The 17,587-nt window shown below is 37.1% G+C and overlaps 1 protein-coding gene across 1 annotated transcript; it reads left to right on the forward strand.

The window, feature by feature from the left end:
* Positions 1 to 1,438: 1,438 nt before the first annotated feature.
* On the forward strand, positions 1,439 to 5,653 carry LOC128519332 (C-C motif chemokine 4 homolog). Its single transcript, XM_053493029.1, has 3 exons — positions 1,439 to 1,572; positions 5,206 to 5,317; positions 5,490 to 5,653. The coding sequence occupies exons 1-3, from the start codon at positions 1,503 to 1,505 to the stop codon at positions 5,593 to 5,595; spliced, it is 288 nt and encodes a 95-aa protein (XP_053349004.1). The 5' UTR covers positions 1,439 to 1,502; the 3' UTR covers positions 5,596 to 5,653.
* The last annotated feature ends 11,934 nt before the right edge of the window (positions 5,654 to 17,587 follow it).

Consider the following 17,587-nt stretch of genomic DNA (forward strand, 5'->3'; position numbering starts at 1 on the left):
ATTTAGCCTTTAAACTCAAGACAAAAATCTGTTGTGAATTTCCTCAGAGATTTCATATCCATGATCAGGAGCCAACAGCCCACTTGCTGATCTCTCCTGACTCTGATATTGCATTCCCAAGTTCATGCTGTTAGTAGATCACTTGACCTGATCACTTGACCTCTCCTCATCCCGGGACAGTATTAAGTTGATTTACTTTTTTTTTTTATATTAAAATGTTTATGATTATTCATGTATTTTTATATTATTTTATCATCTATATGAATCACTTTGGGACATTTGTGGTTGTAAACCACAGTCACACTCACTTGGCCAAAGGCAGGTATTAGGGTTTTCAAGGGAAAATCTTCAGGAAGATCCCCTCAACCTTACTATTTCCCTGACACAAACTCAACCAACTCAGTCATGGTTATATAAATTTACTAATCAACCTTTTCAAAAATTAAAACATTTGATGATTTGTATACAATGATGATGAGTCTGTACACAATATAAATAACAGAGGTTAGTGTCCATGGTGTTTACCAGATGAATTAAACTGCATGGTGTATGTAACCACACCAAACCAAAACAGCTAAAAAAGCAATTTTGCTATACAAATAAATAAATAAATAAATAAATACACAGCAGGACATGAGAGAGCAAGGAGTGGACAGGAAGCCAATTGTCTCATGAGCTCATGGGCTTTTCCATCTAATTTTTGGATGACTTTAACACCTCCATTCAGGATATAAACACAAGACAATCATTTACTGTTGGGAATTTCTCAGAGATGTAATCTCTATGATCAGAAACTCACAGCCTTTGTCCCTTAGCCATCACTTTTGGATCTCCATCTAGCAGACTGTGATCTAGAAATGTAGGCAGCAGAACATTTCCTTCTCTCCTACCCCATGGCTATTGTACAAAATCTAAGAAAGTGGGAAATGGGCTGTAGATGAAAGCAGTGTTTTAAAAGGGAAGTCATTCTATTGACCATTTTATCTGTGGTTTGTGAAACCTGGCTTATTTTATTCTGTGAGTAGCCAAATATTTTCTGGACAGTGTAATAAAGTCTATCCTCTGGGTATTTAATGTAATGTAACAATGTAAAGTAACATTCACAGTTAACATATGTGCAGATTTTTGGTGGGTGGGACAAAATTCCACAAAATTACCAAGTCTGTTTTTTTTTTTTTTTTGTTAATTAATACCATGATTTTTGGTAATTAATACCAACAAATTAAGGGAAAAGTGGGGAAAAAAACAAGTATGATGAAAGCAGAATATTTAAAGACATTCATAGAGAGAAGGATGACTTTATTCTTCAAACATTCCCAATTCTTTTGAATCCATTGACCCGCCTCTCAATCAGACCACACTCTCCTCCTCCTACTAGCTTATAAAACCAGTGCTGAAGTCATATCTGTGTTAATACCATTCTGTTCACATTATCATCATCATCAGCATCATCATCATCAGCATCATCATCATCACCATCGCCACCATCACCATTGGAAGTCATGTCCTCTCATTCTCTCCTGATGGTTCTGCTGGTTCTCACCTGCCTTCAGTCCATCACAATGACCCAGAGTAAGATAAAGTTCATTATATGTTTTTGTTATTATAATTATTGTATCTGTATTTCTGATGATTTTATTTAAATAAGTTAAAATGTACCGACTTAAACACTAAGTAAGATAAGAAAGTTCTGGCCTCGACTGATGTTGACAGCTGTTTCTCTGAGGACTTGACAGTTGCTCGATAGTTCAGGACTGGAATTTCCTACAAGTCTACCTGAGCCTCCAATAACTACCTGGACTCCATATTTAAATCAATTAACATGAACTGTTATAGCTGAACTGCCTCCCACCTAACACACAGTATGAATGTAGATCAATTCCTGCTCTCTGTTATCACCCAGATGAGGATGGGTTCCCTGTTGAGTCTGGTTCCTCTCAAGGTTTCTTTCTATTACCATCTCAGGGAGTTTTTCCTTGCCACTGTCTCTCTCGGCTGGCTCATCAGGGACTATCTGACCATTTTAAATCATTCACATTAACATTCCATACAACTTAAATAATTCTTCCAAAAGATTGATTGTGTAAAGCCGCTTTGCGACAATGACAATTGGTAAGTGCTATCCAAGTCAAATTTTATTGAATTGAATTTAAAGTTAAAGGAGAGAATGCCATGTTACAGTCAGTGGGTTGTAGAGTGTAGCAGTGGCATCATTACATCCAATTATTCGGTAATCAATTACTTTGAATATTTTTAGCTTAGCCCTGAATATTTTTGCTTTGAGGTGGAAGTGTTTTATTAACATCTATCTGACAAGAATCAGGGGGTGGGGGCACTGGGGGGTTAGTATATTGTTGTGTTCAGAATAACCCACACCCCAGCAGAAAAGTCTGAATTAATATAAGTAGGAAAAAATGATTTAACAATGTTGAAACAAAATGCCCCTAAATCCATATGTTCAGGGAAAAAAATGTTTTGCTAAACTTGAATTTGCATTAGCATTTATCCAGAGCAATATCTACATAGTTGAAGCATCTGAATGTCATAATGTTCTCATCATCAGTCCAGTTTTACCCACTGAGCTTTTACTCCAAATTTACTTATCCACAACAACCAGTAGCACTGTGTAATGTCTCTATTAAGAACACAACCATCAGTCCAAAGACTCTGTTGTGGAGGTTAGTGACTGAGTGGAATTTGATGCTATCAGCATGGTATATAATGTAACAACCAGAACTTTGGAAGCTGCCACAGGTCACTGTGGAGAGATTCTATCATACCAGATTGCTTCCTTTTCTGTACATTTCTGGCGTTGTTTAAATGTTTTATTTACAAAATTACTGGACAGGCTAAAAAAAACATTCTCTGGATATTTGACAATCATGGGAAACATGTAGGGTATGACAAGGTCAACTTCTTTTTAATCTGAGCTGAAGCCATTTGGGAATATACAGTAGCCAGTCCTTGTATTCCGAACAAATACCAACAAATTAACAAATCTAAAAAAGTTATAATAGAAGCAGTTTAGAGATGGTTGGACAAAGATCTATGAGCTTATACTACAATTAAAACTTAAAAATTGTCTTATTTCTGGCCATTCTGTTATGTTAAACACTTACATGTAGGTTAGTAATGTCCATATCATCACCCTGTTTAGAGTTCCTGTGTGCTGATGTGCAAAATAGCATCTTAATCACTATCTCTATCATCTCTTTTAACACTCTAACACCTTCCCTGCTCGCCACACACCCACCATGCTCCCACCAGGCCATGCTAATAAATACACACATTTAAAATGAATGTTAATTGTATATGATGTGTTGGTTAATTTACTGATTTACCAAAATAAGGCTCTGTTTATTCTAATTTATTCAGCTGTAATTTGGCAACACTGTAGGTGAAAACATGTTTCCTGTGAAAGAGGTGATTTTTAGTCCTCTGATGGCCACGGAGACGCGTTTCGCTGTATACGTAGACATTTTTTATCGTATTGGCGTTTCGTCCACACGGATACGGCGTTTTAGGAGACTAAAACCGCTATTTTTTTAAACCGGGTCCCAAAGTGGATAAATCTGAAAACGTCACCCTTGCGGTTTCGTGTTTACGGCCGATCCGTATATTTTGTGAAACGATGATGTCATCACATCACGTGTCGGCTGCGTCACACGTAACAGCAACAACAATAATGGCGGACTACATGATTGTGTTCATGTTGCTACAAAGCCTACTAGCTTTATTACAGCAAAATCTATTGCTTCTATGCAACTGTTATGAGCAACAAGCGATAATGGACAACACCATCTTGGTTCGTATACAGCGCGAAGGTTATGCGCATGCTCAAAGTCTTCTTCTCCGTGTATCTCTATGGCAGAAATACAGCGCCACATACTGGTCTGGCATATATACTACACCGTTTTCAGTGGTTTCGTGTGTACGCAGATATTTCTTGAGACGACGCCGTGTTCACAAAAAAAAAAGATCGGATAAAGATCTCCAACATTTTGAATCCCATCATGAGTTGGACTAGTGAACATCAGGGCTTTGTTGTTCAAGCATATTATGAGAACAACCATTCTGTGATAGCGACACAGGGAGCATTCTGTACACGCCTCATGGTCTGTCAAAATGGTCCCGGCAACTGGAGCCACACGGAATAGATGTTTTTCCAGCTTTCACATTATTTGGTGTTCTGAGGATGTTCTGTAAAGTTCTTAAAGTTGCGTAGTAGAAGAAGCTAGTTGCTCGGTCAGTCCGCTGTGCTTCGGTAAGCTTTTCTGCCGCCAGGAGAGACTCAAACACACACACACATTGTCTGTCAGAAAGGTCTCTGTTTATAAACAGCAAAACATAGTTTTTATATGTTTAACCAAACGCCTGTGCCATCGACATATGTTACCACAAAGAACCAATGTAAATGTCCTGGTGAGATCCTGAAGAATCAAAGGGGAGAAAGATAGAGAGGTCTCTGTCCAGAGACAGATGGGGGGACGGAGACAGAGGGAGATAGATAAATAGAGAGGGAGAGAGAGAGAGAGAGGGAGAGAGAGAGAGAATGGGAAGGTGAGCGTGGGAGCGTTCACACCTTTAAGAACAGATACAAAAGGAGATATGAAGATAGCATCAGTTAAGATTTAACACGTTAATATCAGATCTACAGTATTAAGAAGAGAGCAAGAGAGTAGAAACAACTTTATATATATATAAAATAATTCTAACAGGGTAGTGGGTCTGCCAGATGATTTTCTTTTCAGTGTGGATACAGTTGCCTGAAGGTTAGAAATCCATAGCAAAATTGTTTTTTCAGATCTGGTACACATGCATTTTTGACCAAGCATGATCACCCTATGTTGTTATCACAGAACTGCTGTTTTTATAATACGCTCGGACAGAACAACTTACATTTTTATTTATCTTATTATACATGTGAGCAGTTGAGGGTTAAGGGTCTTGCTCAAAGGCCCAACAATGGTAACTTGGGGGGTGGGGGGTTTGATCCTGGGACCTTCCGAAGCATAGTCCAATGTCTTAACCACTGAGCGACCCTTGCCTTACTGATAATAAACATTATTAAAAAGCCATCACAGCAGTATTTAGGAGAAAGGGGGTACAAATTAAATATACATCAAGAAGCATGTCCTACCAGATATAAAAATCTCTTATGTTTCACAATCAGTGACTGATAAATTAATGATTTTATTTACACAGATGCAAATCCACCAGAAGAATGCTGTTTGAATTTCCTGGAGGCGAAAATCCCTCTACATCGTATTACTAAGTACAGAGAAACCCGGCTTGATTGTAAAGAAGCTGGAGTGATGTAAGTTTTCAAAACTCTGCTTCATTTTAAGGAGAAATACGTTTTTTTTCCCCTCATTTAACAATGATTTGATGTAATATAACCTAATGTTTATAGTTTAGGATAAGTGAGAGTGTTAGATTAAATATTTGGATTATAGTTTATTTTGGTGTAAATTTTCTCTCTTCTGCAGTTTTATCATGAAGAACGGGCGTCGTCTGTGTGCAAATCCCAGAGTTCAGTGGGTGAAGGAACACATGGATAAAATTGACCAGCGTGTTCTTGAAAGCTCAACCTAACTTCTGCCTGGAGTGGTTACATTTACCCTTCTTTAATACCAAATTAGATTTTTTTTGTTTGCCATATTTGTATAGGATAAATAAAGCATTTATTTAATTATAATTACATTTTGCTTATCTAAGGCTTGTGAGCACAAATTAATTTTACATTATATTTATATATTAAAGGACATTGTATTACATATTATGGCTGAGTTTCTCTTCATCATATTTTAAAAGGAAACCATGCTGGTTATTTTAAAATACATAAAAGTTCATATTAAATTATGAAGCAACAATTTAAAAAGTTGTCTTAATAAACACGAGGGGTGTTCAAGTCAAACTGGGACTTCTGATTGTGCAGAATAACAGAACTCCCTTTATTTCTCTATATAATCCCCTGTTACACTAATGCACTTATCCCACTGTTTCACTAGTGTTTGGCTCCATCAAGGTAGAAAGTTCTCAGTACTTTGGATCCAAGGGACTATTTTAAAACACTTAAAACTCAAGATATGTGTCGGCAACACATATCCACTCCCACAGGGAATGACGTTGCACAAATGTAGAATTATTATTACACAAATAAATTATTATTATTTCTTCTTTTTTTTTTTTGCTTGGTCATAGTGTATGACATGTAATCATGTGTATTTGTGCTATTTCTTCTTCTCAGTCATGTTTGTATAGACCAGGGGTTTTCAAACATTTTCTGTTATTCCATACTTTTAAGGGCGTGGGTGAATTTTCAAGCCCCACTTTTCAACATAATCATAACGAAATCGGTTTACTATTTATTGAAATATCAAATGTTTAAACCAATAAGATCAAATAACACAAAGTTCAAACCAGATTAAATAAACGTGCAATTGTTATAACAGACTTACTTTGTCACTTATCTAGAGCTTTCTTTCAAAGAAGTCGAGTGGCTTATTAACGTGACTGGGGTGTGTTGTTCCTAAGTGTCTTCCTACTTCGTTCGGTCTCAGGATGTCTGCTGCCAGCGGTTTAAGACACAAAACACACACGGGTCTCTCCTCTGCCCTCACCATCACCACCATGAATCCAAGCCCAACATAGGCTTCATCATGTTTTCCTTTCGGCTGGATTTTTGGTTGATTAGGCTGATAGTGCTGAATCACCTGCTTTTTTGTGGTCCATGTAACAAATGTATCCATTGACGTTATTACGCTCACTACATACAGTACGCTACTGACCCGGTTTGTGTCCGCGGTAAAGTTTAATATTCGCATATCCGAATTTAATAGCTGCGTAAATTAACCCGCAAACAAGATACCCACATAATTTTACTCTCTACATTGTCTTTAAGCTTCATTCGCCTTAAATTATACATGTTTAAAAGCATAAACACCATTATTCTCTACAGTGCAACAAAGGATTTAGGGATTATCGCAAAATGCCGCACACCAACAAAAAGCGTAGAACGATATTGATCTTCCCTTCTGTTCAGCGCCTGAAGGATTAAAAACAACTTTGTTGCCACACTGGAAATTAGAAACGCCAGACTAGTACTGCCTGAAAAAATATTAATGTTTAACAAAAATACAGAAACATCAGCATACACATTGGAATAAATGAAATGACATATATAATACCGAATGTCTCGGTATATATTGTTCCTCTGCAATTAACATGCTGACGTTAAACCGTTATTGTTGCACTATGGTTCCACTTTTTCTCTGATGTTATTTTAATTTACTTGTATTAATGATCAATTTCTTTGCGTGTGATTTAGTTTTTTTTTAGTTTTATTTTAACTTTATTGTCATTAAAGAAAAGCATGAATTAGAATAGGTACTTTCCTATTATTTTTCACTAATTCCCTCCTGTTCATTGCGCCCCACCTGTCATGTCTGTATTCCCCACTAGTGGGGCGCCACACACTCTGAGAACCACGGGTATAGACGGTTAAAATGAAGAGAAGTTCAGTTCATCATACCTCCTATTTTGTGCTGAATAAAAGGATCTCATTCTATTATCTGGTGTACAATTCTTACCTCTATATATGTTTATTAAAAAGATAGGAACACTAAAAATGGCAAACATACATTTCAAGAGCTTCTGGCTTAAACATGTAGAAATGAGAGGTCAGGATTGTACGGGGGATGTGACAATAACTCCTATTATGTATTCCTGTAATGTGTGTGTGTGTGTGCGTGTGTGTGTGTGGGTGGGTGTGTGTGTGTGTGTGCGTGTGTGTGTGTGTGTGTGTGTGTACGCGTGCGTGTGTGTGTGTACGCATGTGTGTGCCTTGGCACTGCATCTAGAGTGTATCCTGCCTTGTGCCCTGAGCTCCCTGAAATTGACTCCACACACATTTCAGAAATTGCAAAGAAGTAAATAAATATATGACAGAATGTATCTGTACCATCACCAAATGATCTAAACCACTAAATGGCTCATTGCCGTTACGAGATGATAAACTCATTATTTACTTTTAAGAATTTATTTAATCTTTATTTCTTTTTTAGATTTTCATAATTAACACATTATCTCATTGCAACTCCCCAAATTCTATTAAAAAATAAATTATTGATTTTATTGTTTGATTGAATATTTATTGATTGCCATTATTATACCCCAATCTGATTGGTTAGGAGATGCTGATTCATTTTCTATAATAGCAGCTCTACTACTACTCCCTACTTATAGGGAAATCCACACATTGTAATTAGAAAGAGTTTGAATCTCTCTGTTAGTGTGTGTGTGTGTGTGTGTGTGTGTGTGTGTGTGTGTAGGTGTGTGTGTGTGTGTGTGTGTGTGTGTCATGTAAGTTTTCAAAACTTAGATTAAAAAATTAGATTAAATGTTTGGATTATAGTTTATTTTGGTGTAAATCTTCTCTCTTCTGCAGTTTTATCATGAAGAACGGCCGTCACCTGTGTGCAAATCCCAGAGTTCAGTGGGTGAAGTGTGTGTATGTGTGTGTGTGCTGAATTTTTACATTAAACACCAAACAGCAGTGCCCTCACCTGGTGGCTTCTGTTTCTTTTTGATGATCATGACCTTTAACTCTGTGGTTTTGTGACAGTTTGTGGTTTTGGTGCATCAACCTTACAAACCATCACACTGAGCACTCGAGGAACATTAAAAAAAATTAAATCTCCAGATTTTTAAAATTTTTAAAAAGTTAAAGGTTTTTAGAAGGTTCACATGCTATTTAACATGATGTAGTAATAATAATAATAATAATAATAATAATACTTACTTATTAATAATAATGAGGCGGGGTACATCCTGGACATGGTGCCAATTTATCACATCTCACACACACACACACACACACACACACACACAAAGTGTTACTGCTCACTTGTTTACACAGCAAAAGTGAACCAGCTGATTCAGTGAAGTTTTATTATTATAAACACGTCCTTTATAGCAGCAGAAACACATCCTGATGAGTTTGTGCTATCAGATAAGGTTCCCCCTCTACTGTTCACATACAGATGTGTCCACAGCTGTCAGGATGGTAATACTGACATGTTTACAGCCGACAGGTGACCCGTCTGATAATAATAATAATAATAATAATAATAATTAGTATTTTATTTGTGTGATGTGAACTCACCAGGTCACATCTATCTGAATAAACCCAAACTGTATATGAAATGAATCAGCATTAGTAGTGTTCCATTTATTATCAAACACAATCCAGAACAAAATTCATTTGTGAAATAGCATAAATAATTCATGGGTAGTGTAGACCAGTGATAAAAAAAACAATACAAAGCATATTATGATGAGTTTTGTTTTTAAGGCGCGTGAAATTCGCCGTCTTTTCCATCTCAGTGATTATAAAACGCTAACAATGTCATTTTTGTCCTTTACCGCGCTCCGTAGGATCTCACTGGCACGCGCATAACCCCTCGCGGGCGAGCCTTCTCCTAAACGCGCTGTTTTTACGGGGGCGGGGCTAAGGAAACACATCCCGATGGGGGAACCAACTTCGACACAACACCGGGGGCGGGGGCTGGTTATCTCTGGTTATCTCCGGTTATCTCCGCCTGCGGCAGCCAGACTTTCCGCTACGGGAATCATTTAAACGCTGTGTAATATAAACGCTGATACAAACAGAAACTCCGGTTATCTCCGATGATACAAACGCGAAACTTTCGCGGCAACGATTCAAAAACAGGAAGTTACGTCACGCACCCTAAACTCTGTGTGAAACTTCAGTCATGTCCTCTTGTTCTCTCCCGCTGGTTCTCCTGGTTCTCATATGTGTTCAGTCCTTCACACTGGCCAAGGGTAAGATAATGTTTACCTTTTGATTTGTACATATTATTATTATTATCAACTGTTTATTATTATTATTATTATTATTAATAGTTTAAATCAGTTAACAGTCACTGACTTAAGCAGTAAGTAAACACCAGTAAGACAACTGACTTGTACAAAGTTAAACTAGACTCATGTCAGTACTCACTACCACCACCCTGAGTTATAATGGTGACATCATTAATGATAGGATGCTGAACATAAACAACTGGTGTGTGTGTGTGTGTGTGTGTGTGTTATTAGACCAACATCAGCAGAAAGACGAGCCACACGTCAGAACTTTAAAGTGATGAGGTGAAATTTGAATATATTTTTCCCTACAGATCCAAAAGAACCAGATATATGCTGTTTCACGTTCCAGAAGAGAAAGGTGCCTGTACAGCTTATTACTAAGTATGAAGAAACCGAGCGTGCCTGTACAAACCCTGGAATCATGTAAGTTTTCAGCATCTTGTATTATTTTAACAGGTTATAAGAGTCCCGTCATCAATTATTATTTCATGGCTATATAGACTATAATATAAATGTTATAGAAACATTTAAATAATACAAATACAAAATAATTTACATTTATCAAACATTTCAATATGGTTTGAGAAGAGTAAAATGTATATTTGCAGTTCAGATAATACTTTAATTCTTCTCTCATCTGCAGTTTTATCATGAAGAGCGGTCGTCGTGTGTGTGCAGACCCCAGAGATCAATGGGTGAAGGATCTCATGGATAAGATTGACCTGCGCCTTCATGGAGGCACAAACTAAACTCCTAAATCCTCCCTCTATCAATAGATAATTACTACAAAATGCACTTGGTTTATGAATTGCATGCTGGTTTCAGGAGGATTATAGCTTTTTGCTTGAAACATTTAATCAGGTACACTTGCTCGAAACATTATAGCATTATTTTGCTCAATTAATCTATGGCCCGTGGGGAGGAAGTCATTTTATTCCAAGTATTTTAAAGGACATTATTTACACATTATGGCTTCAAGGCCACATTTTTAACATTTTAAAAATAAACCAATTTTTGAAATATATTAAAATATCATCATGTCTTTTATATCAACAATTTTAATGGTTGTCTTAATAAATGCATAAATAAAAGCTTCAATGCTTATATATTCTTCTACTAATACTACTATGAATAATAATAATAATAATAATAATAATAATACACTTTGCGACATGCCTGTGGAATAATTTCAGAGTGGTAAAAGTAGCTCTGCTTCATGACTGTTTTCTAATAAGATAAGATACTGTAAGAAGTCTTTACTAATCCCGAAGGAAATCCAGATTTAAACAGAATAAAAATAAATAGAAAAAACTAAAAAACTACAGCCTGTACAGAAAAGTGCAGAATTATTTTGTGTACTGTAAATGTATGTTATTGCACCCAGGATTTATATTGCACATAATATTTAATATTGCATATAATGTAGTTAAGTTAATTTATTTATATAGCACATTTAAAACAACCGATGGTTGACCAAAGTGCTTTATATAATAAAAAAAAAATCATTTTAAAACTACAGAACCATCAAATTACCAATACAAACCAGCCTCGGCAAACAGATACGTTTTTAAGTTCGATTTAAAAATTGTAATAATGTGAGCTGATCGGACATGGAAAGGCAGCTTGTTCCAAAGCGTGGGACGGGACACCTCTCCTTCTCAATCGACCTTTCGGAATCGTGAGCAGAAGTTGATCAGATGATCTACAAAGTGCTCTCTGAGGACAATATGGGTGAATCAAATCACTCATATATTGAGGCGCTACCCCCTTGATCGCCTTAAAAACAAATAAAAGCATTTTAAATATAACTCTATATTCCACCGGCAACCAATATAACGAAACCAAGATCGGAGTAATGTGACAACATTTTTTTGGATTTCGTGAAGAGTCATGCTGCAGCATTTTTTCATTAAAAATAAATAAACAACTAACATATAGAGTACTAATGATATTGCACACCAGATATATATTCAAGTTCTACTTATTGTTCTGTCATGACAGCTCCCGAATAAAGAGTTATAGACTGTACTTGCCACTGGTATAAATGATATCCTGTGGCATTCAGTTTTGGACTTTGGTAGTCTCAGTCTGTGGCTGAACGTGGTCTTGTATGACATAATAGCAACAGACACAGTTTTATTTCTCAATTACTAATTAGATAATGGAAGCTCTTTTTTATTAGATATTAAATAGACTAGTTTCTGGTATATTGGAACATTTTGAAGTTTTAGGGCCATAATATAATAGTAATACATCAAATAACAAAAAAAAAAAAAAAACTTTGTCTTTGCTTGACAGGTTGTAAGTCTTTTTCACAATATAGACTTTGACAAGTTTTTAACCTGAATTTCACTTATATTAGCAAGAATTGCTAATAATGCAGAAAGACAAAATAAAGAGACCTTGTTTATATGGAAAAATATGTGACAGGCATTAAAAGTTATAGACCAATGATTATTAAATTAGAAATCAATATAAAAAGTTTTTTTTAATCTACTCTGAGCCACTAGAACAGTTTCAACTTTAGTAGAATTTACAAAAAGTAAATAGTATTGCTCAATTTACCTTCACTGTAACTACTGTAAGAGGTACAAATCTGTTCCAGTATGACCATGTCACTGAATACAAAGTCAACGTTAATATGATGTGACAGACCAAATGTTGAAGAGAAGAGCCTCACACTGGCGTTGAAGGTAAAATCATAGCACGGCCTGTTTGGATGTTTTTCACACAACAGAGGACATCTTGATGCAACAAGGGATCTCTTTTTCCAAAGGCAGTAAAGTTCATCCTATAAATACTTCCTCAGGTGAGCAGCAGTCACAATTCAATGCAATAAGACAGATAGGATTATCAGTGACAGCATACTGACAATTTCAGTGATTTAGAATATAGCTTGAAAATGAAAACAAAAACTTTGAATGAACATTAAGAGCCAAACACCAGCTGATGTTCTAAAATTCTACTAATAAATGATGTGGATGTGTGTGATAAAATATTTATTTTTAAACCTTTATTTCTATTTTAAACTTCCACAGAAGTCACAACTTTTATACTTAAAGTAATTTTTTTTTACTGAGAGTAGGAGAGAGAGAGAGCCGTTAGGTATGCTAGCAATCATACACTGTATAATGTCAATGTATTTTGTGCAAAGTGCTTCCCATAAGAGTATTTATTTAAAATATCATTGGCATCCAGATAAGAATGCACTTGACTGTGCACAGCTTTCTCCAAAATTGTGGAGATGAAGGGTACCTTTTGATATTGGTCTATAGTTTAACAGAACCAGGGGGTCTGAGCACTTCATGCTCCCTTCCACAAACGAGGTTTATGGGGATGCGGGGGTGTAGTGTTTACATAATACTGACAATAAATCACTGTTGCATTCTCCACCAATATATGTAGACATTTTAATGTGGACACAATGCCCAACACATTCTTCACCATTAATATGTAGTGTTTAGCTCTGGGTCAGAGGGGTATCGAGTTTTCAATCGATTCAGGTTTATTTGATTAACTGAAACTAAATTTATAATGTACACTTTATCAACGACCCGTCCAGTTTTTTATTTTTTTATTTTTGCATTGAAATAAATGTATATACATTTTGTTTGCTTTGCAGCCTGGAAATAAAAATAGACAGTTTTTACTTTATCCAGCTGTATTCACGCCACCTCCATCAATCTCCTGACTTTTGCTTGTCCACAACTTTATTCCAGAGATTTTTTGACAATGCCTTGCCACCTATAATTAAGAAGTTGCTGCAGTTGCACTGGCAAAGACTGAAATACTCCAGATTTTCATGCTGAGCTAATCAAAATGGCCAAAGCTGATCACAGTTGAAAGTCGAAGGGCTTTGTATGCCATTGAGTAGGTATGTATAGCAGCTGTAGCATGAGAACAGCTAATTGTTTGGCCGACAACACATACTATTAACTGTTATTATAGAGCATCAGTTAACCTTTTAAAACATTGCGTTCTAGATATTATTATCAGTGTTTATGATAATGAGTTTACTAGTATGTACTAAGTAGACACTGGTATGATGACTGGCTTGTAGTAAAAAGTTAAACTAGTTATTGTAATTGTACGTATTGTGTGAATGAGCAAGTCAGTATGTGCATATGTGTTTAACCTGTGATAGACTGGCAGCCAGTCCAGGGCGTAACCCGCCTCGTGCCCTAAGTCTCCTACGATAGGCTCCAGTCCCCCTTGTGAACCTATATACTGTACATGATAAAGTAGCATCGATGATGAGTGAGTCAATGAGGAAAACTTAATGGAACAGAAGATCTCCCAGTGGCTCAAACTGTTCTAGGAATTGGTTAAGCTCATCTAGTGGGTAGCTACATCAAGTGAAGTGCAGACAAAAATAAGGACATCAACATGGATAAGAGGACAACATTTAAAATTTATTATGATTTAAATTTTTGTGTGTAGAAAGTGTATGGAGTCTGACATAGTTCTATCCATGGGCCCATTGTATTTGTTGCTGTTTGGCTATATCCTGCGAAAACATGGAATCTTGTTTCATTGCTGATGATAGTCAGATCTACTTCCAGTTAAAGCAGAAGGGAGGTTCCTCTATCTGGGCTCTGTTAACATGTCTAGGAGAAATAAAGGCATGGCTAGCCCTGAATTCTTTAAATTAGATTGTTAAAAACACTGAAGTTTTGGTGTGTGGTTCTGTTGTTAGGGGTGGAGTTTCACCTCTGGATTTGGGAGCTACTGTATATATATAACATATATATACTAATATATATAACTGTATATATAAAACTATTTGCCCCCTTCCTAATTTCTTATTCTTTTGCATGTTTGTCACACAAAATGTTTCTGATCATCAAACACATGTAACTATTAGTCAAAGATAACACAAGTAAACACAAAATGCAGTATTTTAAATGATGGTTTTTATTATTTAGGGAGAAAAAAATCCAAACCTACATGGCCCTGTGTAAAAAAGTAATTGCCCCCTGAACCTAATAACTGGTTGGGCCACCCTTAGCAGTAATAACTGCAATCAAGTGTTTGCTATAACTTGCAACGAGCCTTTTACAGCGCTCTGGAGGAATTTTGGCCCACTCATCTTTGCAGAATTGTTGTAATTCAGCTTTATTTGAGGGTTTTCTAGCATGAACCGCCTTTTTAAGGTCATGCCACAACATCTCAATAGGATTCAGGTCAGGACTTTGACTAGGCCACTCCAAAGTCTTCATTTTGTTTTTCTTCAGCCATTCAGAGGTGGATTTGCTGGTGTGTTTTGGGTCATTGTCCTGCTGCAGCACCCAAGATCGCTTCAGCTTGAGTTGACGAACAGATGGCCGGACATTCTCCTTCAGGATTTTTTGATAGACAGTAGAATTCATGGTTTCATCTATCACATCAATCACACAAGCCTTCCAGGTCCTGAAGCAGCAAAACAACCCCAGACCATCACACTACCACCACCATATTTTACTGTTGGTATGATATTTTTTCTGAAATGCTGTGTTACTTTTACGCCAGATGTAACGGGACACACACCTTCCAAAAAGTTCAACTCTTGTCTCGTTGGTCCACAAGGTATTTTCCCAAAAGTCTTGGCAATCATTGAGATGTTTTTTAGCAAAATTGAGACGAGCCTTAATGTTCTTTTTGCTTAAAAGTGGTTTGCGCCTTGGAAATCTGCCAGGCAGGCTGTTTTTGCCCAGTCTCTTTCTTATGGTGGAGTCGTGAACACTGACCTTAATTAAGGCAAGTGAGGCCTGCAGTTCTTTAGATGTTGTCCTGGGGTCTTTTGTGGCCTCTCGGATGAGTTGTCTCTGCGCACTTGGGGTAATTTTGGTCGGCCGGCCACTCCTGGGAAGGTTCACCACTTCCATGTTTTTGCCATTTGTGGATAATGGCTCTCACTGTGGTTTGCTGGAGTCCCAAAGCTTTAGAAATGGCTTTATAACCTTTACCAGACTAATAGATCTCAATTACTTTTGTTCTCATTTGTTCCTGAATTTCTTTGGATCTTGGCATGATGTCTAGCTTTTGAGGTGCTTTTGGTCTACTTCTCTGTGTCAGGTAGCTCCTATTTAAGTGATTTTTTGATTGAAACAGGTGTGGCAGTAATCAGGCCTGGGGGTGACTACAGAAATTGAACTCAGGTGTGATAAACCACAGTTTAAGTAACTTTAATCTTTAAACACAGTAAACTTTAGTTTACAGTTTAACAAGGGGGGCAATCACTTTTTCACACAGGGCCATGTAGATTTGGAGTTTTTTTTTTTTTTTTTATAACGTAAACATTTAAAAACTGCATTTTGTGTTCAATTATGTTATCTTTGACTAATAGTTAAAGGTCCTACACATTATATTTTTCATTAAATTTTAATATGATCTTTAGGGTCCTAATGAAAAGTTTGTATTATACGTTAATTAAAAATTCAAAAGGATAGTGTAAAAAAAACACTACTTTTACCTGGTAAAAACTAGCTCTGTTCTCAGCAACCTGTTTCAGTACATGCTAATTTAAATGCTCATGACCTCTGCTGAGCCCGCCCCCCCCCGTTCTGTGGGGCGTGACACGTCGGGTATAGAGACGGAAGTGTAGTCCAGTGCGGGCAATGCTTTGGACTGCATTACCCACAAAGCATTGCCACAACGCAGTGCTTTGTGGGTAATGCAGTCCAAACTGGAAAACTATGGATTATAGAGCCCGAGCCTGTTTTCTTCAGTCGTTTTTGGTTTGATTTAGGTACGGAACCTACGCGGAAGTTTGTAATATCGCCTGACAACGCAGAAATTAAAAGAATGGACATGATAGACTCGATTTGTCTTTCTCATCACTGCATGTGCATGAATTAACGGGCTGTTGTGCTGCCGCGAGCAACAACAAGAAAAGCGGAGAAACTTACCGAGAGAGATACGGACGCGATGTGTTTACTGATGTGTTTACATGACTTCTTAATCTTCGACAGACATCGTTATAAACCATCTAACGTAACAAAGGTAAGCATAATATAGTTTTCCGACTACGTACACAGTTTGCAACTAGACAGTCACCTTAATCCATTGTTTATTATAAACGTGCGATTAGGGATTATATAGAGACGGATGTACATAGAGAAGAAGCCATAACCATGTTCTATGAGAGTGTAAGTTAACTTACACTCCGCATTCATCGTGATTATTAGAAAAGGCGATCTGCAAAGAGTCATAGTAAAATAAATCACACTCACTGAGCCTGGTGAAGATGAAGCAGGAACACGAAGTGTTAGTACAGATCCGATTTTTAGGAGCAGCTTCCTACTAAAACCTGCTTTATATTTAGGTAAATCGGCGGGGACGTTAGCTTTAAAAACTAAATTCAGCCACTGCATCCTCAGTGGCTCAGATACCTAACCCTAGGTAGGTACCCTAGGTCACTAACCCTAGGTAGTGAATGACGACTGCTGTGTTCGCTATTACACCCAACAACTGTACACAACACTCGCTTAGGCAACATTTTGCTCCAGCGGCGAAAAACAATGGCCGACAGCGTCTTCTCACTCGGGGCGGGTCTTTGCTAAAACACCAGTGTCAATCAACTTGTGTAGGAACGCCCTCTTGTGGTGTGGCGTCCCAAGGCAAGGCTTTTGTGATTGGCCTGATTTCAGAAGGGGGATGTTACTGTAATAAACGAAAAGAAAACCACTGGGCGGCTCTTTATCATCGTAGAGTGGTTGTG

Source organism: Clarias gariepinus, chromosome 1 (genome assembly GCF_024256425.1).
Source record: "Clarias gariepinus isolate MV-2021 ecotype Netherlands chromosome 1, CGAR_prim_01v2, whole genome shotgun sequence".
In the NCBI taxonomy this organism is placed as follows: Eukaryota; Metazoa; Chordata; class Actinopteri; order Siluriformes; family Clariidae; genus Clarias; species Clarias gariepinus.